The sequence below is a fragment of the Arachis stenosperma genome, chromosome 7, assembly GCF_014773155.1.
Source record: "Arachis stenosperma cultivar V10309 chromosome 7, arast.V10309.gnm1.PFL2, whole genome shotgun sequence".
Taxonomy (NCBI): domain Eukaryota; kingdom Viridiplantae; phylum Streptophyta; class Magnoliopsida; order Fabales; family Fabaceae; genus Arachis; species Arachis stenosperma.
The window spans coordinates 55145445-55171897 of NC_080383.1; the positions used below are offsets into that span (position 1 = coordinate 55145445).

General features: G+C 39.3%; 1 protein-coding gene and 1 non-coding gene across 2 annotated transcripts; one reads left to right on the forward strand and one right to left on the reverse strand.

The window, feature by feature from the left end:
* Nucleotides 1–12201: 12201 nt before the first annotated feature.
* Nucleotides 12202–12666, forward strand: LOC130939804 (uncharacterized). The gene has a single exon (XM_057867878.1). The coding sequence runs from the start codon at nucleotides 12202–12204 to the stop codon at nucleotides 12664–12666; it is 465 nt and encodes a 154-aa protein (XP_057723861.1).
* Nucleotides 12667–19533: 6867 nt separating this feature from the next.
* LOC130942561 (small nucleolar RNA R71) lies at nucleotides 19534–19641 on the reverse strand. The gene has a single exon (XR_009071129.1). It is a non-coding gene; the product is annotated as a small nucleolar RNA R71 (small nucleolar RNA).
* Between the last annotated feature and the right edge of the window lie 6812 nt (nucleotides 19642–26453).

Here is a 26453-nt window from a genome sequence, read left to right on the forward strand (position 1 = left end):
TTAACTTGCCTCTTTATTCTATAAATCTACTATTTTATTCATGCTTGATGATGATGAGAAAAATAAGTTATAACTTAATTGGAAATAAAGCCAAAATAGATATGCTAATTACTACTACTCCTATATAACTTCTAAGGTAAAATCCTATAATAATACTATCACAGAGTTAAAGCTAGAATTAGAACTTAACAACCTGTATTTTGGGAAGTGGATGTTCCTCTAGTCTGTGGGGTACCTTCAAGAATTAATTTCTGACGCTTCAGCTTCCTTAAGTTCACATCCTTGCTCTTCCTGTTCCCTTAGGTGCCATGATCTTAATGAGTTTTAGCTTAGTGATCATGGCAAATCACACCAAACTTAGAGGTTTGCTTGTCCTCAAGCAAAAGAAAGGAAAGGAGAGGAGTAGAAGGAGAGGCAGTTTCGAAAAAAAGATAAGATGAGTTGAAAAAGATATGAGAAGAAATTAAAAAGATTTGAAAAAGAATTGGATTGGAAAAAGATTTGTGTTTATGAATTAAGATACATTTGATATTTTTGAAAAAGGGATTTTAGAAATTAGGGTTTTTAGAAATTAGGATTTAAAAATTTTTGGAATTGAAACATGTTTATGCAAGAAATCATGAATTGAAACATAAAAATTAGAAAATTTGTGAAGAAAAACGAATTTTACCTCCTCCCCACCATTCTGGCGTTAAACGCCCAAACGCTGCATGTTTTGGGCGTTTAACGCCCAAACGTTGCTTCTCCTGGGCGTTCAACGCCCAGCTGATGCATCTTTCTGGCGTTGAACGCCAGGAAGTCCTTTGTCACTGGGCATTTTTCTGAACGCCCAGGATGCTGTCAATCTGGCGTTAAACGCCCAGAAGGTGCTTCTTTCTGGCGTTTAATGCCCAGAAGATGCTCCTTTCTGACGTTTAACGCCCAGATGGCTACCCTTACTGGCGTTGAACGCCCAGTGGGTGCTTCTTTTGGGCGTTCAACGCCCAAAATGTTTCTTACTGGCCTTTTTTCGCCAGTGAACTTCCAAATTCCCCTGTAACTCTGTGAATTCAAGCAATTGCTATTATACCTTGAAGATACTTGGACACATACCTGTAAAAAAAGGAAATTTATTTAATTAGTAAATAAACTTTGTAAATGGCTGGGTTGCCTCCCAGCAAGCTCTTCTTTATTGTCTTTAGCTGGACTACCACTGAGCTCTAATCAAGTCTCAGTTTCGAGCATTCTTGCTCGAAGTTACTTTCAAGATAATGTTTAATTCTCTGTCCATTAACAATGAACTTTTTGTTGGATTCATTATCCTGAAGCTCTACGTATCCATATGGTGATACGCTTGTAACCACATATGGACCTCTCCACCGGGATTTTAATTTCCCGGGGAATAATTTGAGCCTGGAATTAAATAGCAGAACTTTCTGCCCCGGCTCAAAGACTCTGGATGACAATTTCTTATCATGCCATCTTTTTGCTTTCTCTTTGTAAATTTTTGCATTTTCGAAAGCATTGAGTCTAAATTCCTCTAGCTCATTTAACTGAAGCAATCGTTTTTCTCCAGCTAATTTGGCATCAAGGTTTAGGAATCTGGTTGCCCAGTAGGCCTTATGTTCAAGTTCCACTGGCAAGTGACATGCCTTTCCATACACAAGCTGGTATGGAGAGGTCCCTATAGGGGTCTTGAATGCTGTTCTGTATGCCCACAGAGCATCATCCAAGCTCCTTGCCCAATCCTTTCTACGGTTAATTACAGTCCGTTCCAGGATTCTTTTGAGTTCTCTATTTGAGACTCCAGCTTGCCCATTAGTCTGTGGGTGATATGGAGTAGCTACCCTGTGGCTAACTCCATAACGAACCAAAGCAGAGTAAAGCTGTTTATTGCAGAAATGACTGCCCCCATTACTGATTAATACTCTAGGGGTACCAAATCTACTGAAGATGTGTTTCTGGAGAAATTTTAACACTATTTTAGTGTCATTTGTGGGTGTTGCAATAGCTTCCACCCATTTGGATACATAATCCCCTGCCACCAGAATATAAGTGTTTGAGTATGATGGTGGGAAGGGTCCCATAAAGTCAATACCCCATACATCAAACAACTCAATCTCCAAGATCCCTTGCTGAGGCATGGCATAACTGTGAGGCAGATTGCCAGATCTTTGACAACTGTCATAATTAAGTACAAATGCTCGGGAATCTTTATAGAGAGTAGGCCAGTAGAAGCCACATTGGAGGACTCTTGTGGCTGTTCGCTCACCTCCAAAATGTCCTCCATATTGTGATCCATGGCAGTGCCATAGAATCTTCTGTGCTTCTTCCTTAGGCACACATCTACGGATTACTCCGTCTGCACATCTCTTGAAGAGATATGGTTCATCCCAAAGATAGTACTTTGCATCTGTGATCAATTTCTTTGATTGCAGCCTACTGTACTCTTTGGGTATGAATCTAACTGCCTTATAGTTTGCGATATCTGCAAACCATGGCACTTCCTGGATGGCAAAGAGTTGTTCATCCGGAAAGGTTTCAGAGATCTCAGTGAGAGGGAGGGACGTCCCTTCTACTGGTTCTATTCGGGACAGGTGATCTGCTACTTGGTTTTCTGTTCCTTTTCTGTCTCTTATCTCTATATCAAACTCTTGCAGAAGCAACACCCATCTTATAAGTCTGGGTTTTGCATCCTGCTTTGTGAGTAGATATTTAAGAGCAGCATGATCAGTGTACACAATCACTTTTGACCCTACTAAATAGGATCTGAATTTGTCAATGGCGTAAACCACTGCAAGTAGCTCTTTTTCTGTGGTTGTGTAATTCTTCTGTGCGTCATTTAGAACACGGCTGGCATAGTAAATGATGTGCAGAAGCTTGTCATGCCTTTGTCCCAACACTGCACCAATGGCATGGTCACTGGCATCACACATCAATTCAAATGGTAATGTCCAGTCTGGTGCAGAGATGATTGGTGCTATAACCAATTTAGCTTTCAGAGTCTCAAATGCCTGCAGACACTCTTTATCAAAGATAAATGGCGTGTCAGCAGCTAGCAGGTTGCTCAGGGGTTTGGCGATTTTTGAAAAATCCTTTATAAACCTCCTATAGAATCCTGCATGCCCCAGAAAGCTTCTGATTGCCTTAACATTGACAGGTGGTGGTAATTTTTCAATTACCTCTACCTTAGCTTGATCCACCTCTATCCCCTTGTTCGAGATTTTGTGCCCAAGGACAATTCCTTCAGTCACCATAAAGTGACATTTCTCCCAGTTTAAAACCAGGTTAGTCTCTTGGCATCTCTTTAGAACAAGTGCTAAATGGTTAAGGCAGGAGCTGAATGAGTCTCCAAATACTGAAAAGTCATCCATGAAGACTTCCAGGAATTTTTCCACCATATCAGAGAAAATTGAGAGCATGCATCTCTAAAAGGTTGCAGGTGCATTGCACAGGCCAAATGGCATCCTTCTATATGAAAATACTCCATATGGGCAGGTGAATGCCGTTTTCTCCTGATCTTGGGGATCTACTGCAATTTGATTATAACCTGAATATCCATCCAGGAAGCAGTAGTATTCATGACCTGCTAGTCTTTCTAGCATTTGGTCTATGAATGGTAAAGGAAAATGATCCTTTCTTGTGGCTGTATTGAGCCTTCTATAATCAATACACATACGCCACCCTGTAACTGTTCTTGTAGGAACCAATTCATTTTTTTCATTGTGAACCACTGTCATGCCTCCCTTCTTAGGGACGACTTGGACAGGGCTTACCCAGGGGCTGTCAGAAATAGGATAAATAATCCCAGCCTCTAGTAATTTAGTGACCTCCTTTTGCACCACTTCGTTCATGGCTGGGTTCAGCCGCCTTTGTGGTTGGACCACAAGCTTGGCGTCACCCTCCAATAGGATCTTGTGCATGCATCTGGCTGGACTAATGCCCTTAAGATCACTGATGGACCACCCAAGAGCTGTCTTGTGTGTCCTTAGCACTTGAATTAGTGCTTCCTCTTCCTGTGGCTCTAAGGTAGAACTTATAATTACAGGAAAGGTATCACCTTCTCCCAGAAATGCATATTTCAGGGATGGTGGTAATGGTTTGAGCTCGGGTTTAGGAGGTTTCTCCTCTTCCTGAGGGATTTTCAGAGGTTCTACTATTCTCTCTGATTCCTCCAGGTCAGGCTGAACATCTTTAAATATGTTCTCTAGCTCTGATTCGAGACTCTCAGCCATATTGACCTCTCTTACCAGAGAGTCAATAATATCAACACTCATGCAGTCATTTTGGGTGTCTGGATGTTGCATGGCTTTGACAACATTCAACTTGAACTCCTCCTCATTGACTCTCAAGGTTACTTCCCCTTTTTGGACATCAATGAGGGTTCGGCCAGTTGCTAGGAAAGGTCTTCCTAGAATGAGAGTTGCACTCTTGTGCTCCTCCATTTCCAGCACCACAAAGTCAGTAGGAAAGGCGAATGGCCCAACCTTGACAATCATGTCTTCAATCACGCCTGATGGGTATTTAATGGAGCCATCAGCAAGTTGAAGACATATCCTGGTTGGTTTGATTTCTTCAGTTAAACCAAGCTTTCTGATAGTAGATGCAGGTATTAGGTTGATACTTGCCCCAAGATCACATAAAGCTTGCTTGGTACAAGTGCCCTCTAATGTGCATGGTATCATAAAGCTCCCAGGATCTTTAAGCTTCTCAGGTAAGCTTTTCAGAATGACTGCACTGCATTCTTCAGTGAGGTAAACTTTTTCAGTTTCCCTCCAATCCTTCTTATGACTTAAGATCTCTTTCATGAACTTAGCATAAGAGGGTATTTGCTCAAGTGCTTCTGCAAACGAAATCTTTATTTCAAGAGTTCTGAGATAGTCTGCAAAGCGGGCAAATTGCTTATCCTGTTCCGCTTGGCGGAGTTTTTGAGGATAAGGCATTTTGGCTTTGTATTCCTCAACCTTAGTTGCTGCAGGTTTATTACCTACAGAAGTGGGTTGGGAAGCCTTTTTAGAAGGGTTGTCATCAACACTTGTATGTGACTGATCCCCCACTGGCATTTGAATGCCAGGGGTGGAAGCTGGAGTAGCGTTAGACGCCACCTCCCCATTTGTTACTGGCGTCTGAACGCTAGAACTATGCTCCCTTTGGGCGTTCAACGCCAGATTCATGCTTGTTTCTAGCGTTGAACGCCAGGAATGAGCATGGGCTGGGCGTTCAGCACCAGCATTATTCCTCTCTGGGCTCTGATTGTCCTCAGAGGAATTTTGAGTAGCCATTTGTTCATTTCTTGGCTTCCTGCTGCTTTGAAGTGAGGTATTTAATGTTTTACCACTTCTTAGTTGAACTGATTGGCATTCTTCTGTTATTTGTTTTGATAGTTGTTTTTCTGTCTGCTTTAACTGTACTTCCATATTCCTGTTAGCCATTCTTGTTTCCTGTAATATTTCCTTGAATTCGGCTAGCTGCTGAGTTAGAAAGTCTAATTGCTGATTGAATTCATTAGCCTGATCCACCGGACTGAGTTCAGCAGTTACTGTTTTAGCTTCTTCTTTCATGGAAGATTCACTGCTTAGGTACAGATGCTAATTTCTGGCAACTGTATCAATAAGCTCTTGAGCTTCTTCAATTATTTTTCTCATATGTATAGATCCACCAGTTGAGTGGTCTAGAGAAATCTGAGCTTTTTCTGTAAGCCCATAGTAGAAGATGTCTAATTGCACCCATTCTGAAAACATTTCAGAGGGGCATTTTCTTAGCATCTCTCTGTATTTTTCCCAGGCATCATAAAGGGATTCATTATCTCCTTGTTTGAAGCCTTGGATGCTTAGCCTTAGCTGTGTCATCCGTTTTGGAGGGAAATAGTGATTCAGGAATTTTTCTGACAGCTGTTTCCATGTTTTTATGCTGTTCTTAGGCTGGTTATTTAACCACCTCTTAGCTTGATCTTTTACAGCAAATGGAAACAGTAATAATCTGTAGACATCCTGATCCACTTCTTTATCATGTACTGTGTCAGCAATTTGTAAAAATTATGCCAGAAACTCTGTAGGTTCTTCCTGTAGAAGACCGGAATACTGGCAGTTTTGCTGCACCATGATAATGAGCTGAGGATTCAACTCAAAGCTACTAACTCCAATGGAGGGTATACAGATACTACTCCCATATGAAGCAGTAGTGGGGTTAGCATATGACCCCAGAGTCCTCCTGGACTGTTCATTTCCACTTAATTCCATGATGGAATAAAGGAGATGGTATGTATGTTGATACTGTCTATTTTATTATAAAGATAATTTTCGAAATAATAAAATAAAATAAAACCGAATTAAAAATAAAATAAATAAAGAAAGAAAATTAAAAATTAAAATTTATAAAAAAAAAGTTTGAAAGATTTTCGAAAAATTGAGGAGAGAGAAGGTGGTTAGGATATTTTTGAAAAAGATATTTTATTTATTTATTTATTTATTTTTTTAAATTCTTAAAAAGATAAGAATTGAAAAATTTTGAAATTGAAATCTGAATTTTTATAAAAATTTCGAAAAAATAGTTCAAAATTAGTTAGAAAAGATATTTTTTTGAATTTTGAATTTTATGATGAAAGAGAAAAACACACAGAAGACACAAGACTTAAAATTTTTAGATCTAATGCTCCTTATTTTCGAAAATTTTGGAGGGAAAACACCAAGGAACACCAAACTTAAAAATTTTAAGATCAAAACACAAGAAAAAACTCAAGAACACCTTGAAGATTCACAAGAACACCAAGAACAAAAGGAAGAACACCAAACTTAAAATTTTTAGAAAACTTTAATAAAATTTTCAAAAATTATATCAAAATTAACAAGAAAACACCAAACTTAAAGTTTGGCACAAGATTAAATCAAGAAAAATTATTTTTGAAAAAGATTTTCAAAAGAACTGGTGCCCAATCATCAAGAATATAAACCAATACTCTAGCAAATTAGGAGTAAGTGTAACACTTGTTTTGAATAGGTATATTCCTTTTGGAAGATTAATGCTTTAAAAAGAACACAAGTGAAACAAGAAAAGACACAAAACAAGAAAAACTCAAGATCAACAAGAAAGATAAACAAGAACAACTTGAAGATCAATGAAGAACAAAGAACACAAATTCGAAAAGTTAAAGAAAAATATAAAATATGCAATTAACACCAAACTTAGAACAAGACACTAAACTCAAGAAAAATTAACAATTAATTAAGAAAATTAATATTTTTGAAAAGAAATTTTTGAAAAGAAACTATCCTATCAGATTTTAACGACTCTATAACATAAAAATAAATTATTCCTAATCTAAGAAATAAAATAAACCTTTAGTTGTTCAAACTCGAATAATCCCCGGCAACGGCGCCAAAAACTTGGTGCACGAAATTGCAATCACACTTTTGCAATCAGTACAACTAACCAGCAAGTGCACTGGGTCGTCCAAGTAATACCTTACGTGAGTAAGGGTCGATCCCACGGAGATTATTCTTGTTGAAACGAGCTATGTTTATTTTATTAATCTTAGTCAGGATATTAATTAAAATTATCAGTTGGAATTATTAGATTGGAAAAAGAAGAGGGAATAAAATCGTTACTTGTTGTGTAGTAATGAGAAATATGTTGGAGTTTTGGAGATGCCTTGTCCTCTGAATTTCTGCAATGTAATATTCAACTCAATTGTTTGTAAAGCACGTCTACGGCAAGCTGTATGTAGGGTGTCACCATTGTCAGTGGCTACCTCCCATCCTCTCAGTGAAAACGTTCCTATGCTCTGTCACAGCACGGCTAATCAGCTGTTGGTTCTCGATCATGTTGGAATAGGATCCATTGATCCTTTTGCGTTTGTCATCACGCCCAGCAATCGCGAGTTTGAAGCGCGTCACAGCCATTCAATCCTTGAATCCTACTCGGAATACCACAGACAAGGTTTAGACCTTCCGGATTCTCAAGAGTGGCCACCATCAATTCTAGCTTATACCGCGGAGATTCTGATTAAGGAATCTAAGAGAAGCTCATTCAATCTGATGTAGAACGGAGGTGTTTGTCAGGCACACGTTCATGGATTAAAGCGGGTGATGAGTGTCACGGATCATCACCTCCTTCATAATTAAGCGCGAATAAACATCTTAGATCGGACCATACACACGTTTGAGTGAAATAGAAACAATTGCATTAATTCATCGAGACGCTGCAGAGCTCCTCACCCCCAACAATGGAGTTTAGAGACTCATGCCATCAAAAAGTATGTAATTCAGATCTGAAAATGTCATGAGGTACAAAATAATTCTCTAAAAGTTGTTTAAATAGTAAACTAGTAACCTAGGTTTACAGAATATGAGTAAACTAAGATAATTGGTGCAGAAATCCACTTCTGGGGCCCACTTGGTGTGTGCTGGGGCTGAGACTAAAGCTATCCACGAGTTGAGGCTTTTCTTGGAGTTGAACTCCAAGTTATGACGTGTTTTGGGCGTTCAACTCCGGATCATGACGTGTTTCTGACGTTTAACTCCAGACAGCAGCATGTACTTGGTGTTCGACGCCAAGTTACGTTGTTTATCCTCGCGAAAAGTATGGACTATTATATATTGCTGGAAAGCCCTGGATGTCTACTTTCCAACGCCGTTGAGAGCGCGTCAATTGGACTCCTGTAACTCCAGAAAATCCATTTCGAGTGCAGGGAGGTCAGGATCCAACAGCATCAGCAGTCCTTTTTCAACCTAAGTCAGATTTTTGCACAGCTCCCTCAATTTCAGCCAGAAAATACCTGAAATCACAGAAAAATACACAAACTCATAGTAAAGTCCAGAAATATGATTTTTGCCTAAAAACTAATAATATTTAACTAAAAACTAATTAAAACATACTAAAATCTACATGAAATTACCCCCAAAAAGCGTATAAAATATCCGCTCATCAATGACTAGATGGGATTAACTCTAGATAATCACCATGTTTGTGATTAATAACTTCAAAAGAAACCCTTGATTCTCAATCCATGACTTTCTCCATCCTTGATTCTCATCCGAAAATCTCCCCTTATACTCAAAACCATAATACGCACACCTCACTGTAATTCCTTTGAGAGACGACCCGAGGTGTAAATACTCTCGATTTTTATTGTTTTGCATTGTGACAAACAAATTAAACTTTGATTCGGATCATTTGCTGGTTTGAAACTATACTTGCAACTGAACTATTGATCCGTGAGCATCTTTCCCCTATATTTTGTTTAAGTTTGAATTCAATGAGTTTTAATTAAATTTTAATGTTTGAAACTTCTTTGGATGCTACTTTGAGTTGTTTTGGTGATTTAATTATTTTAGGTGAAGTTTGGATCAGTTTGGCAGAGTTTGTGTGCAAGAAAAGAGAAGATTTAGAAGCTGCCAAGCTGGCGCTAAACGTGGACCTGGGCGTTTAGTGCCAGGAGCTCAGAACCGCGTGGAATCCCTCTGCCCATTTGGCATTTAGCTCTAGGAACTCAAAATCGAAAGGGAAATTTCTGCCCACAAGGGCGCTAAATGCTGGATCTGGCGTTTAGTGCCAATGAGCTGGATCTCACTTCACCAAACGAGCATCTTTAGTTGGATTTAGCTTTTAATTACACTATTTTATTTTATTTAGTTAATTTTAATTACAAAAAAATTAGTTTTGAAATCAAATTTTGTTAGATATAAAAGAGAAAAGATTCACCCTTTGGGGGGATCATTGGACTTCCGCACTTTCACTTTTCTGAACCCTAGTTTTCTCTCTGGAGCATGAGCCACTAAACCTCCCTGGTTAATGTTAGGAGCTCTATTTATTTCTATGGATTGAGACTATTATTGTTCTATTTTAATTAATGTATTAGCTCATTTTCAAGAATTACTTTTGTTCTTCATCTTATGAATCTAGGTAGATCGGAAGAATAACCCTTATTCTATATGTGTTCTTGTGATTCTTGGAAGAGTTATCTCACTCGAACACTAGCTTGAAAATAAATTCCTCCTAAATTGCTAATTACTTGGACTTAATGGGATACGTGACATATAATCCTTTTATATCTAGGTAATTAGAGTTTTGTGGCCAATAAACTAGAATTGAACCTAACCCTCTAATCGAAGTTAAGTGGCCAAGACATCGGCAGTTAACTAGGTTAGAGAAGACTAAATCACTAAGACATTAGGGTTTAGTCACTGACAGTTTTTTATGAAATGAACTTTGCATAATTAAAATAGTTGGTAAGACAACTTAACCAGAAAGAATAAACATCTCAAATACCTTAACCGTTTTCTCTCATATATTCCACACCAAAACCCACTGTTTGCTTTCTAATTCTCTGAACTATTGTTTAATGCTTCTGAAGCCTAAAACATCACTTTCTGCTTGCCTGACTAAATGAGTCATTCGACTACTGTTGCTTAGTTCATCAATCCTCATGAGATCAACCCTCACTCACATGAGGTATTACTTGGTACGACCCAGTGCACTTGCCGATTCAGTCGTGGATATTCTAAATTTCTGCAACCAAGTTTTTAGCGCCATTGCCGGGGATTGATTGTGATTGATAACTAACTGTGTCTGATTGCTTAAATTAGGCGTTTGTAGCTTTTAGTTTTTATTTGTTTTGTTCTTTGAATTTCAAAATTTTAGCTTTATTTTACTTAAAATTTTTCTCTTAATTTCTGAAATTAAGTTTGATGTCCCCCTTAGTTATTTTATTTTTCCTGATTAATTTTCTTTTCATTATTTTCGAATTTAATGGCTTTTTTTATTGATTTTCAAAATTTTAGAGTATTATTTTTTTAGTTTATTTTATTTTATTTTTTTTACACATGATACCTCATTGGAAATTCCCTGCACTCTAATGTAGAGATTCCCATCTTTCTTTATTTTCTATCTGTTTATGAGTAGGAACAGAAACAAAGAACCCCTTCTAGACTTTGACCCTGAGATTGAGAGGACTGCAAGAAGATGTTTACAGCAGGCTAGAGCTTACAGAGCTACTGAAAGTCTCAGGGATAACTCTTAGAAAGAAGCTGAAGAGTTCACTATGGAGGGCAACAACAACAACAATGCAATCATTGCAAAATGTTACTAATTAGAATGCAAATAGGCAACCTAGGAGGACTTTTGGCTTTTATACTTCTCTTAGCCCGGATTTCTATGAGAAAAGCATCGTTGTACCCCCTGTTGCTACAAATAACTTTGATCTGAAGGCTCAGTTGATCTCTCTAGTACAACAAAACTTCCAGTTTTATAGGCTCTCGTAGGAAGTTCCCAATTTGTTCATATCTAATTTCTTGTAGATCTGTGATACTGTGAAGACTAATAGAGTGAATTCTGATGTCTACAAGCTACTTCTCTTTCCATTTGCTATAAAGGATATAGCAAAGCAGTGGCTTAACACTCAACCTAAAGAGAGCTTGGACACTTGGGATAAGGCGGTCAACAGGTTTCTGACTAAGTTCTTTCTTCCTCAGAAGCTGATTAAGCTGAGGACAAATGTTCAGACCTTTAGGCAGAGAAAGGGTGAGTCTCTCTTTGAAGCCTGGGGAAGGTACAAGCAAATGCTTAGGAAGTGTCCTCCTAATATGTTCTCAGACTAGATTCAAGTATAGATATTCTATGATAGAGTCTCTGAGATCGCCAGGATGTCTCTAAATAATTCTGCAGGAGAGTCTGAAAATACTCCTGACTTAACCTTTATAGTTGTAGAACTCTCCAAGAACACTCACAGTTTTATGCAAGAGACTAGAGCTTCACTTTAAAACTTGGAGATACAAGTGGGTCAGTTGAGTAAGCAAATACCTGAGAGACCTCCTAACACTCTTCCTAGTGACATAGTGCCTAATCCAAGAGAAGAGTGCAAGGCCGTCACATTGTCAAGTGAACCAGTGACAATGGAGGAAGTACAAGTCGCTAAGGGATCAAAGGAAACAGAAGCTCCAAAAAAGCCTGAGGGTACCATAGTACACGCCTCACCCAGTGCACCTGAGCTCAAGCCAAAGATGTCATATCCTCAGAAACTCCAAAAGGAGACCAAGGACGAGCAATTCTCACAGTTCTTGGATGTTTTCAGAAAGTCACAAATCAATATTCATTTTGCTGAAGTTCTAGAGCAAATGCCTCCCTGTGTTAAGTCCATGAAGAGCTTACTTTCTAAGAAGAAGACCTTAAAGGGAGATGAAACAGTGGTTCTGACCAAGCAATAATTTAGACCAAGTTTCCAAGAAGATGTCAGATCCAGGGAGCTTTCGAATTTCATGCACTATTTGGAACGTCACCTTTGACAAAGGCCTATGTGATCTTGGTGCAAGTATCAATCTATTGTCTTTGTCTGTTATGAAGAAGCTACAAATCCAAGAGGCACAGCCAACAAGGATAGCATTACAAATAGTAGACAAATCTCTGAAATTGGCACATGGAATAGTGGAGAATGTCTTGGTCAAGGTTGGAGAACTATTCCTCCTTGCAAATTTTGTAATCCTTGACATGGGAGAGGATAAGAACGACTCTATCATCCAAGGAAGACTATTCCTGGCCATTGGGAGAGTTCTGATTGATTTGGAACAAGGTGAATTATTTCTGAGGATGTGTGAGGATTACTTGGTATTCAAGGTTTTTAGTCCTTCACATCACTCTGGTGAAGGAGGCACTTACATGAAGAGTGAACTCATCAATCCAATCCCTGTCTCTTGAGCATCTTGAGTTGATCCATGAGAGCACAGGAAAAAGATTCACAGTGCGAGGTGAAGAGCTAAGGCCATATGACCATCCTTTTCTTTAGTAGAGCTGACTGTCAAGCTAGTGACGGTAAAAAAGCGCTTGTTAAGAGGCAACCCAACCCTAAGTAACCTTTGGTTTTTCATTTAGTTTGTTTTCATTTATCTTTGAATTTTTTATTTTTTATTATTATTCTTAGTTTTCCTTGGTTTTATGATGTTTATGATCATGCAAAGTGTGTAGAATAGGAACAGGAGGACACTGGAGGAGAAACAAAACACCCTGGAGGGCATTTTACTCAAGTGCCTTGGTGCTAAACACCGACATAGGCGTTCAGTGGTAGAGATGGCATAATTCTCAAAGAACTCATTGAAGGGTGGTGCTAAACGCCAGGCTAGGTGTGTAGCACTTGGATTGGTATCTAGAAGTTCGCGTTAAACAACAGGGAGGGCGTTTAACGCATAGAATAGCATGAAGAAGCTGGCGTTAAACACCTATGAGGGGCATCATTCTCAAGGCAATTCATGCCTTGTCGGTCGCTAAACGCCAGCTGGGCGTTTAGCACCAAGCCTCGTTCCTCAAGTTTCAAAAAAAAAGATCCAATTCTGCCGTTAATCGCCAGGAGTGGTGTTTAACGCCCTCGATGGCATGAGCAATACAGCGTTGGGGCGCTACACACTGGACCTGGCGTTTAGCGCCAGCAACATAGAATTCAAAATTGGAGAAAGGGTTTAACCGTTTCCAACGGTTATTTCACCCCACCTCCCCTTTGACCATTCAACACAACACCCTTTCACCCTCTACCATTTTCCCATCCACATTCATGCCCTCATTTCCCAACCATACCCCCATCAACCTATCATCTGCCATCAATCTTCGAAATCCCACTTTTCCATATTCACTTCACCCAGTCACCTTTTATCTCTCCCACTATCTCTCTCTCTCCCCATTCCCCACAGTCAATCACCCTCCCCCCTCCCACCTCTTTGCGCTAATTGAAAGTCAAACTGATATGGCTTCAACTATATGACTTTTATACACAAACTGATGCATCTGGAAAGCCATATCTGAGACTTGTGCCCAGGTAATATCGGGTTGCGAGTAGTCAACTGACACATGAGCTCACGGCCTACGTAGGGCTAGACATGCATCAAACTTGTTTGCAGAATATATTCCTTGCTTATGAAATATATGCATGTGTTTGAATATATTGATGTTGATTGTTGTGATCATGAGTGTATGTGTTTAGTAATTGATTAGAGTAACGGAATAATGGAATGAAAGAAGACTAAAAAGGAAAATGAGTAATTAATGTGTCTAACTACGAATTTTTCTTATCGAACGATGCAACCTCGTCCGTATGAAACCCTGCTAGGAACCTCAAGTTCTCACCCCTTCCTTTCCTTTCCTCGCAAATGGAGACGGGAGTTCTGTTCTATGAGCTACCTGATACTATTGTGTATGAGGATCCAGATCTGGAGAGTTATTTGATTTTAGGCGAGCCTCATTTTAAGTTGTACATACTGCACGACAGGCCATTCAAGCACCACCTACTTAGCTCGAATTTTGACCCTGACATGTCATATGAGTTCTCTTTGACTTGGTTACATCTAGGACGAACAATGCACCCTTTTTTTCACAATCACTTAATCAGGTAGTTCCTGAACCTGATCTGGATGACATGTATGTTCTTGAGCCTCCACCCATTTTGGATGTTCCACTGGAGCCAGAGCCTCCAATACACCTGATGCGTGAGAATCTTTCCTATCTTTTCCTAGTGAATTTGCATTTAATTTGTTGAGTTTAATCAAGAATTAATTATCTTTTAGCGACTATGGATGCTACTTTGAGTCGTGTGCAATTCTATTTATTTTAGGTAGCATTCGGCTGGATTTGATGGAGTTTTCACAGAAAAAGAGAAGAAGGCGAATGATGCTGTTAACCCTAACCTCTTTCCACTCAAACCTAAATATCGCGACCTACAGATGTCTAATGGACGTGATTTTAGTGGCGTTGGAAAGATAACTTCCAAAGTTTTTCAATGACATATAATAGTCTATACTTCTTCTCCACCAAGTCTGCCAAGGCTGTGCCTAACTTGAGAAATTTCAAGTTAGGCGCAAGGCACAACAATAACACGCAACATTGGACTAGATTCTTCAAGTTCGGCATAGCTTTCCTCAAGTAAGGTGCAGCACTCAAGCACTCCATGCCACTCCTTGCTGCCCACCTCAAGTAAGGCGCAGCTCTCCTCAAGTTAGGCGCCAACCATGATTAAAAGGAAGTGGTCCCCACGCGTACAAGGCTCGCACGGATTATTTAATTAATTCTGATTTAAATTTTATTTTATTTTAAAATAGGAAAAGATATTATTTTAATTTTAGAAAATAGATTATTTTAAATTAATGAGGATTATATATAAAAAGAAGAAACTTTTCTTCTGGGGATGATTCCACCTCATTCAAAATTTACAGTTTACCAGAATCCTAGTTTTCACTCTTTTCCATGAGCAACTAAACCTCCACTGTTAAGGTTAGAAACTCTGTCTATTGTATAGATTGATTCTGTTGCTTGTTTTTTCTATTTTAATTTATGTACTGATTTATATTTCAAGAATTGTTTTCTTTCGTTATTTATGAAATTGGGTGGAACGGAAGTATGACCCTCTTTCTAATTGAGTTCTTGTATAAATTGGAAAAGCTCTTTACTTGAACAACAACTTGAAAACATATTCTCCTAAATTTCTAATTATCTAGATTTAACGAGATACGTGACATATAATCCTCTTATATTTGGGTAATTAGGATTTCTGTGGCATATAACTAGAATTGAATTTCACCCTCTAGTTGGAATTAATTGACCAAGGAATTGGCGGTTGATGAATTTTAGAGGTGACTAAAAATGTCTAAGGAATTAGGGTTTAGTCATATATAGTTTGCCTAGAATTAAATCTTGCATGATTAAAATAAATTAATAAGAAAAGTCAAACAACTTTGAAGCCTTAACTGCTTTCTCCATATTTTATTCCCAACTTATTTATTGCATGTTGATGAGCGGATAATTTGTACGCTTTTTGGCATTGTTTTTAGTATGTTTTTAGTATGATCTAGTTAGTTTTTAGTATATTTTTATTAGTTTTTAGTTAAAATTCACTTTTCTGGACTTTACTATGAGTTTGTGTGTTTTTCTGTGATTTCAGGTATTTTCTGGCTGAAATTGAGGGATCTGAGCAAAAATCTGATCCAGAGACTCAAAAGGACTGCAGATGCTGTTGGATTCTGACCTCCCTGCACTCGAAGTGGATTTTCTGGAGCTACAGAAGCCCAATTGGCGCGCTCTCAACGGCGTTGGAAAGTAGACATCCTGGGCTTTCCAGCAATATATGATAGTCTATACTTTGCCCATGATTTGATGGCCCAAACCGGCATTCAAAGTCACCTCAAGAAATTCCAGCGTTAAACGCCGGAACTGGCACCTAAATGGGAGTTAAACGCCCAAACTGGCATAAAAGCTGGCGTTTAACTCCAAGGAGAGTCTCTACACGAAAATGCTTCATTGCTCAGCCCAAGTACACACCAAGTGGGCCCGAAAGTGGATTTTTATGTCATTTACTCATCTTTGTACACCTTAGGCTACTAGTTTTCTATAAGTAGGACCTTTTACTATTGTATTTTCATCTGGGAATCTTGGTAGCTATCTTTGCGTTTTATGCTATCTTAGATCATTTGGGAGGCTGGCCTCACGGCCATGCCTAGACCTTGTTCTTATGTATTTTCAACGGTGGAGTTTCTACACACCATAGATTAAGGTGTGGAGCTCTGCTGTACCTCGAGTATTAATGCAATTACTATTGTTCTTCTATTCAATTCCGCTTGTTCTTTGTCCAAGATATCACTTGTTCTTCAACTTGATGAAGGTGATGATTGACACTCATCACCATTCTCACCTATGAACAAGGTGACTGACAACCATTCTTGTTCTACAAGCATACGAGGCTTAGTGAATATCTCTTGGATTCTTTAACCGGAGTCTTCGTGGTATAGGCAAGAACTGATGGCGGCATTCAAGAGAATCCGGAAGGTCTAACCTTGTCTGTGGTATTCTGAGTAGGATTCAATGATTGAATGACTGTGACGTGCTTCAAACTCCTAGCAGGCGGGGCGTTAGTGACAGACGCAAAAGGATCGATGGATTTTATTCCGGCCTGACCGAGAACCGACAGCTGAATTCCGCTATGCTGTGACAGAGCATATGCTATCGTTTTCACTGAGAGGATGGGAGGTAGCCATTGACAACGGTGAAACCCTACACGAGCTTGCCATGGAAAGGAGTAAGAAGGATTGGATGAAGACTGTAGGAAAGCAGAGAGACGGAAGGGAAGGCATCTTCATACGCTTATCTGAAGCTCTCACCAATGATATACATAAATACCTCTATCTTTATCTTTATGCTTTATTCGTTTATCACTATACCCATTTGAGTCTGCCTGACTGAGATTTACAAGGTGACCATAGCTTGCTTCATAGCAACAATCTCCGTGGGATCGACCCTTACTCACGTAAGGTATTACTTGGATGACCCAGTGCACTTGCTGGTTAGTTGTGCGGAGTTGTGTTTATGCCATGGTATTGAGCACCAAGTCTTTGGAGCCATTACCGGGGATTGTTCTGTGTATTAAAAAGTATTGATCACAATTTCGTGCACCAAGTTTTTGGCGCCGTTGCCGGGGATTGTTCGTGTATGGACAACTGACGGTTCATCTTGTTGCTTAGATTAGGTATTTATTTTATTTTATTTTTTTTTCGAAATTCTTGAAGATGAATTCTAGAGTTTCATGATGAATTGTTGAAATCTGGCTGGCTGAGAAGCCATGTCTAATCTCATTGGACCGAGGTTTCAACTTATCATCACAAAAGCTTGTTGATTTTTATCAATCTTGCTTTTGGAGCAGTGATCTGCTAAGGCTTGGCTGGCTTCTGGCCATGTCTAGTGTTTTGGACCGAAGCTTTCTTTGAGAGCTTGGCTGGCTGTGAAGCCATGTCTAATTCCTGGACCGGAGTCTTAGACTAGCATTGCACTGATTCCTGGAATTCTCATTAAGAATTTTGATATCTTTTTCCACTTAATTTTCGAAAATCACAAAAAAATTTCACAAAATCATAAAAAACCAAAAATATTTCATGTTTCTAGTGTGAGTCTAGTGTCTAATCTTAAGTTTGGTGTCAATTGCATGCATTCATTCATGTGTCTTAAGGATCTTCAAGTAATTCTTGATGATTTCTTACTCTGATCTTTGAATTCTTTTGACTTGAGTGTTTATGTGTCTCATATAGTGTCAGTAGTATACAAACTGCTAAGTTTGGTGTCTTGCATGCATTGTTATTTGATTCTTGTTGCATTTTGATTATTAAAAATCCAAAAATATTTTTTATTTGTGTCTTTTCAAGTCAATAATACAAAGAATTGAAGATTCAGAACATACTGCAGAGGGATTATATAGAAAAAGCTGGGCGTTCAAAACGCCCAGTGAAGAAGGACAGACTGGCGTTTAAACGCCAGCCAGGGTACCTGGTTGGGCGTTTAACGCCCAAAAAGGTAGCATTTTGGGCGTTAAATGCCAGAATGTATACCATTCTGGGCGTTTAACGCCAGGATGGTGCTAGGGGGAAGATTTTGTTTTCAAATCAATTTTTTTAGTTTTTCAAAATCAAATCTTTTTCAAATCATATCTTTTCAATCAAATGTTTTCAAAATCAATTTCTTTCTTTTTTTAAGATACTTACTAACAATTAATGATTTGATTGAACATTTCAAGTATGTTGCCTTTTCTGTTGAGGAAGGTTTAATGTTTGAATCATATCTTTTCTTGTTAGGCAAGACATTAACTTTTAAAATCATATCTTTTTAAAATTGTTTTCAAATCAAATCTTCTCAATCATATCTTTTTAATCACATCTTTTTCAAAATAGTTTTCAATCAAATCTTTTTAACTTCTAATTTCAAAATCTTTTTCAAAAATCACTTGATTTCTTTTCCACTTTGAATTTTCGAAAATTATCAATCAATTTTTCAAAATGTTTTTGACATCTTTTTAATTAATTTTCGAAAATTCTCTTCTCTTCTTCCCACATCCTTCTATTTATGGAGTACTACTCCTTCTTAATGCACAATTCGAACTCTATCTAATCAAGTTCGAATTCTTCTACCTCCTTCTTCTATTTTTCTTTTTCCTCTGACACCTCAAGGAATCTCTATACTGTGACATAGAGGATTCCACATTTTCTTGTTCTCTTCTCTTTCATATGAGCAGGAGCAGAGACAAAGGCATTCTTGTTGAAGCTGACCCTGAACCTGAAAGGACCTTGAAGCGAAAGCTAAGAGAAGCTAAGGCACAACTCTTTGTTGAGGACCTGACCGAATTCTTCAAAGAAGAACCCATGGCAGCCGAAAACAACAACAATGCCAACAATGCAAGGAAGGTGCTGGGTGACTTTACTGCACCTACTCCCAATTTCTATGGGAGAAGCATCTCTATCCCTGCCATTGGAGCAAACAACTTTGAGCTTAAGCCTCAATTAGTTTCTCTAATGCAACAGAATTGCAAGTTCCATGGACTTCCAATGGAAGATCCTCATCAGTTTTTAGCTGAGTTCTTGCAAATCTGTGACACAGTCAAGACTAATGGGGTTGACCCTGAGGTCTACAGACTGATGCTATTCCCTTTTGCTGTAAGAGACATAGCTAGAATATGATTGGACTCACAACCTAAAGATAGCCTGGACTCTTGGGAAAAGCTAGTCAATGCCTTCTTGGCAAAGTTCTTTCCACCCCAAAAAATGGAGTAAGCTTAGAGTGGAAGTCTAAACCTTCAGACAGAAGGATGGAGAATCCCTCTATGAAGCTTGGGAAAGATACAAACAATTAATCAGAAAATGTCCCTCAGACATGCTTTCTGAATGGAGCATCATAGGAATTTTCTATGATGGTCTCTCTGAACTATCCAAGATGTCTTTGGATAGCTCTGCTGGAGGATCTCTTCATCTGAAGAAGACGCCTACAGAGGCTCAAGAGCTCATTGAAATGGTTGCAAATAACCAATTCATGTACACTTCTGAAAGAAATCCTGTGAACAATGGGACAAGTCAGAAGAAAGGAGTTCTTGAGATTGATGCTCTGAATGCCATATTGGCTCAGAACAAGATATTGACTCAACAAGTCAATTTGATTTCTCAAAGTCTGTCTGGAATGCAAAATGCACCAAGCAGTACTAAGGATGCTTCATCTGAAGAAGAAGCTTATGATCCTGAGAACCCTTCAATGGAAGAGGTGAACTACCTAGGAGAACCCTATGGAAACACCTATAATTCTTCATGGAGAAATCACCCAAATTTCTCATGGAAGAATCAAGAGAGACCTCAACAAGGTTTCAATAACAATAATGGTGGAAGAAACAGGTTTAGCAATGGCAAGCCTTTTCCATCATCTTCTCAGCAACAGACAGAGAATTCTAAGCAGAACCCCTCTGACTTAGCAACCATGGTCTCTGATCTAATCAAAACCACTCAAAGTTTCATGACTGAAACAAGGTCTTCCATTAGGAATTTGGAAGCACAAGTGGGACAACTGAGTAAGAAAATTACTGAACTCCCTCCAAGCACTCTTCCAAGCAATACAGAAGAAAATCCAAAAGGAGAGTGCAAAGCCATAACCATGGCCGAATTTGGAGAGGAAGGAGGGGAAGTGAACTCCACTGAGGAAGGCCTCAATGGGCGTGCACCAACCTCCTCTGAGTTCCCCAATGAGGAACCATGGGAATCTGAGGCTCAAAATGAGACCATAGAGATTCCATTGGACTTACTTCTGCCCTTCATGAGCTCTGATGAGTATTCTTCCTCTGAAGAGGATGAGTATGTCACTGAAGAGCAAGTTGCTAAATACCTTGGAGCAATCATAAAGCTAAATGACAAGTTATTTGGAAATGAGACTTGGGAGGATGAACCTCCTTTGCTCACCAAAGAAATGGATGACTTGTCTAGGCAGAAATTTCCTCAAAAGAGACAAGATCCTGGGAAGTTTTCAATACCTTGTACCATAGACACCACGACCTTCAAGAAGGCTCTGTGTGACTTAGGGTCAAGTGTGAACCTCATGCCTCTCTCTGTAATGGAGAAGCTAGGGATCTTTGAGGTACAAGCTGCAAGAATCTCACTAGAGATGGCAGACAACTCAAGAAAACAAGCTCATGGACTTATAGAGAATGTTTTGGTGAAAGTTAAAGACCATTACATCCCTACTGATTTCATAGTCCTTGAGACTGGGAAGTGCATGGATGAATCCATCATCCTTGGCAGACCCTTCCTAGCCACAGCAAAGGCTGTGATTGATGTTGATGGAGGTGAACTGATCATTCAAGTGAATGAAAAATCCTATGTGTTTAAGGCTCAAGGATATCCCTCTGTCATCATGGAGAAGAAGCATGAAGAGCTTCTCTCAATTCAGAGACAAACAGAGCCCCCACAGTCAAACTCTAAGTTTGGTGTTGGGAGGCCACAACCAAACTCTAAGTTTGGTGTTGAACCCCCACATTCAAACTCTAAGTTTGGTGTTGGGAGGTTCCAACATTGCTCTGAGTATCTGTGAGGCTCCATAAGAAGCCCTCTGTCAAGCTACTGACATTAAAGAAGCGCTAGTTGGGAGGCAACCCAATGATTATATTTTATATATTTCTCTTTGTCATTTTATGTTTTTTTGTAGGTTGATGATCATAAGAAGTCACAAAATCCATTAAAAAAGCAAAAACAGAATGAAAAACAGGAAAAAAAATAGCACACCCTGGAGGAAGAATTCACTGGCGTTTAAACGCCAGTGAGGCTAGCAGTTGGGCGTTTAACGCCCAGTCTGGCACCATTCTGGGTGTTTAACGCCAGAAAGGGGCACCAGACTGGCGTTAAACGCCAGAAAAGGGCAAGAACCTGGCGTTAAACGCCAGGAATGGGCACCAGCCCGGCGTTTAACGCCAGAAAAGGCTCAAAACGTGATTTTTGATGCCATTTGGTGCAGGGATGACTTTTCCTTGACACCACAGGATCTGTGGATCCCACAGGATCCCCACCAACCCCACCAACCTCACCCTTCAAATTCAAACCACTTTCCCTCCCAAACCCACCCATAATGGCCGAACCCCATCTCCCCTCTCTCCTATAAATACCCTTCTTCACTCCTTCATTTTCACACAACCTAAACACCACTTCTTCCCCTCTTTGGCCGAATACAAAGCCATCTCCCTCTTCCTCATTTCTTCTTCTTCTACTCTCTTCTTTCTTCTTTTGCTCGAGGCCGAGCAAACCTTTTAAGTTTGGTGTGGTAAAAGCGTTGCTTTTTCATTTTCCATAACCATTTATGGCATCCAAGGCCGGAGAAACCTCTAGAAAGAGGAAAGGGAAGGCAAAAGCTTCCACCTCCGAGTCATGGGAGATGGATAGATTCATCTCAAGGGTGCATCAAGACCACTTCTATGAAGTTGTGGCCTTGAAGAAGGTGATCCCCGAGGTCCCCTTTTCACTCAAAAAGGGTGAATATCCGGAGATCCGCCATGAGATCCGAAGAAGAGGTTGGGAAGTGCTTACCAACCCCATTCAACAAGTCGGAATCTTGATGGTTCAAGAGTTCTATGCCAATGCATGGATCACCAAGAGCCATGATCAAAGTGTGAACCCGGATCCAAAGAATTATCTTACTATGGTTCGGGGGAAATACTTGGATTTTAGTCCGGAAAATGTAAGGTTAGCATTCAACTTGCCTATGATGCAAGGAGATGAACATCCTTACACTAGAAGGGTCAACTTTGATCAAAGGTTGGACCAAGTCCTCACAGTCATATGTGAAGAGGGCGCACAATGGAAGAGAGATTCAAGAGGCAAGTGATGAGCGGATAATTTGTACGCTTTTTGGCATTGTTTTTAGTATGTTTTTAGTATGATCTAGTTAGTTTTTAGTATATTTTTATTAGTTTTTAATTAAAATTCACTTTTCTGGACTTTACTATGAGTTTGTGTGTTTTTCTGTAATTTCAGGTATTTTCTGGCTGAAATTGAGGGACCTGAGCAAAAATCTGATCCAGAGACTCAAAAAGGACTGCAGATGCTGTTGGATTCTGACCTCCCTGCACTCGAAGTGGATTTTCTGGAGCTACAGAAGCCCATTGGCGCGCTCTCAACGGCGTTGGAAAGTAGACATACTGGGCTTTCCAGCAATATATGATAGTCCATACTTTGCCCAAGATTTGATGGCCCAAACCGGCGTTCAAAGTCACCTACAGAAATTCCAGCGTTAAACGCCGGAACTGGCACCTAAATGGGAGTTAAACGCCCAAACTGGCACCAAAGCTGGCGTTTAACTCCAAGAGGAGTCTCTACACAAAAATGCTTCAATTGCTCAGCCCAAGCACACACCAAGTGGGCCCGGAAGTGGATTTTTATGTCATTTACTCATCTCTGTACACCCTAGGCTACTAGTTTTCTATAAGTAGGACCTTTTACTATTGTATTTGAGATAGAGGAATCTGGGTAGCTATCTCTGAATTTTATGCTATCTTAGATCATTTGGGAGGCTGGCCATTCGGCCATGCCTAGACCTTGTTCTTATGTATTTTCAACGGTGGAGTTTCTACACACCATAGATTAAGGTGTGGAGCTCTGCTGTACCTCGAGTATTAATGCAATTACTATTGTTCTTCTATTCAATTCCGCTTGTTCTTTGTCCAAGATATCACTTGTTCTTCAACTTGATGAATGTGATGATCCGTGACACTCATCATCATTCTCACCTATGAACAAGGTGACTGACAACCATTCTTGTTCTACAAGCATTCGAGGCCCTAGTGTTTATCTCTTGGATTTCTGATTGCATGATGCATGGTTGATCGCCTGACAACCGAGTGCTCGCCTGACAAACGAGCCAGCCATTCCGTGAGATCAGAGTCATCGTGGTATAGGCAAGAACTGATGGCGGCATTCAAGAGAATCCGGAAGGTCTAACCTTGTCTGTGGTATTCTGAGTAGGATTCAATGATTGAATGACTGTGACGTGCTTCAAACTCCGAAAGGCGGGGCGTTAGTGACAGACGCAAAAGAATCACTGGATTCTATTCCGGCCGGACCGAGAACCGACAGATGATTAGCCTATGCTGTGACAGAGCATCAGGGACGTATTTTCACTGAGAGGATGGGAGGTAGCCACTGACAACGGTGAAACCCTACATGAGCTTGCCATGGAAGGAGTAAGAAGGATTGGATGAAGACAGTAGGAAAGCAGAGAGACGGAAGGGAAGGCATCTTCATACGCTTGTCTGAAGCTCTTACACCAATGATATACATAAGTATCTCTATCTTTATCTTTATGCTTTATTCGTTTATCACTATACCCATTTGAGTCTGCCTGACTGAGATTTACAAGGTGACCATAGCTTGCTTCATACCACCAATCTCCGTGGGATCGACCCTTACTCGCGTAAGGTTTATTACTTGGACGACCCAGTGCACTTGCTGGTTAGTTGTGCGAAGTTGTGTTTATGCCATGGTATTGAGCACCAAGTCTTTGGAGCCATTACTAGGGATTGTTTATGTTTTGAAAAGTATTGATCACAATTTCGTGCACCAAGTTTTTGGCGCCGTTGCCGGGGATTGTTCGAGTTTTGAGCAAGCTTTTTGTCCGGTAACATCAGTGCCAAAATCCGGCAACAGCACCAAGTTTTTGGCGCCATTGCCGGGGATTGTTCTTGTGTATGGACAACTGACGGTTCATCTTGTTGCTTAGATTAGGTATTTAATTTTTTCGAAATTCTTGAAGATTAATTCTAGAGTTTCATGATGATTTGTTGAAATCTGGCTGGCTGAGAAGCCATGTCTAATCTCATTGGACCGAGGTTTCAACTTATCATCACAGAAGCTTGTTGATTTTTTATCAATCTTGCTTTTGGAGCAGTGATCTGCTAAGGCTTGGCTGGCCTTTGGCCATGTCTAGTGTTTTGGACCGAAGCTTTCTTTGAAAGCTTGGCTGGCTGTGAAGCCATGTCTAATTCCTGGACCGGAGTCTTAGACTAGCATTGCACTGATTCCTGGAATTCTCATTAAGAATTTTGATATCTTTTTCTTAATTTTCGAAAATAACAAAAAAAATTTTACAAAATCATAAAAACCAAAATATTTGATGTTTCTTGCTTGAGTCTAGTGTTTCATCTTAAGTTTGGTGTCAATTGCATGCATTCATTCATGTGTCTTAAGATCTTCAAGTAATTCTTGATGATTCCTTACTCTGATCTTTGAATTCTTTTGACTTGAGTGTTTATGTGTCTCATGTGGTGTCAGTAGTATACAAACTGCTAAGTTTGGTGTCTTGCATGCATTGTTATTTGATTCTTGTTGCATTTTGATTATTAAAAAAAAATCCAAAAATATTTTTAATTTGTGTCTTTTCAAGTCAATAAAACAAAGAATTGAAGATTCAGAACATACTGCAGAGGAATTATACAGAAAAAGCTGGGCGTTCAAAACGCCCAGTGAAGGACAGACTGGCGTTTAAACGCCAGCCAGGGTACCTGGTTGGGCATTTAACGCCCAAAGAGGTAGCATTTTGGGCGTTAAACGCCAGAATGGATACCATTCTAGGCGTTTAACGCCAGGATGGCAAAGGGGGAAGATTTTGTTTTCAAAATCAATTTTTTTTTCAAGTTTTCAAAGTTTTTCAAAATCAAATCTTTTTCAAATCATATCTTTTCAATCAAATGTTTTCAAAATCAATTTCTTTCCTTTTTCAAAGATACTTACTAACAATTAATGATTTGATTGAACATCACAAGATTGTTGCCTTTTCTGTTGAGAAAGGTTTAATGTTTCAAATCATATCTTTTCTTGTTAGGCAAGTCATTAATTTTTGAAATCAAATCTTTTAAAATTGTTTTCAAATCAAATCTTTTCAATCATGTCTTCTTAACCACATCTTTTTCAAAATAAGTCTTCAATCAAATCTTTTTAATTTCTAATTTCAAAATCTTTTTCAAAAATCACTTGATTTCTTTCTCACTTCTATTTTTGAAAATCAATTAAGTGTTTTTCAAAATGTTTTCAAAATCTTTTTAATTTAATTTTCAAAAATTACTTCCCTCCTTCTCACATCCTTCTATTTATGGAGTACTACTCCTTCTTAATGCACAATTCGAACTTCATCCAATTAAAGTTCGAATTCTTCCCCTTCTTCTTTCTTCTATTTTTCTTTTCCTCTGACACCTCAAGGAATCTCTATACTGTGACATAGAGGATTCCATATCTTCTTGTTCTCTTCTCTTTCATATGAGCAGGAGCAGAGACAAAGGCATTCTTGTTGAAGCTGACCCTGAACCTGAAAGGACCTTGAAGAGAAAGCTAAGAGAAGCCAAAGCACAACTCTCTTTAGAGGACCTGACCGAATTCTTCAAAGAAGAAGAACTCATGGCAGCCGAAAATAACAACAATGCCAACAATGCAAGGAAGGTGCTGGGTGACTTTACTGCACCTACTCCCGACTTCTATGGGAGAAGCATCTCTATCCCTGCCATTGGAGCAAACAACTTTGAGCTTAAACCTCAATTAGTTTCTCTAATGCAACAGAATGGCAAGTTCCATGGACTTCCAATGGAAGATCCTCATCAGTTCTTAGCTGAATTCTTGCAAATCTGTGACACAGTCAAGACTAATGGGGTAGACCCTGAGGTCTATAGACTGATGCTA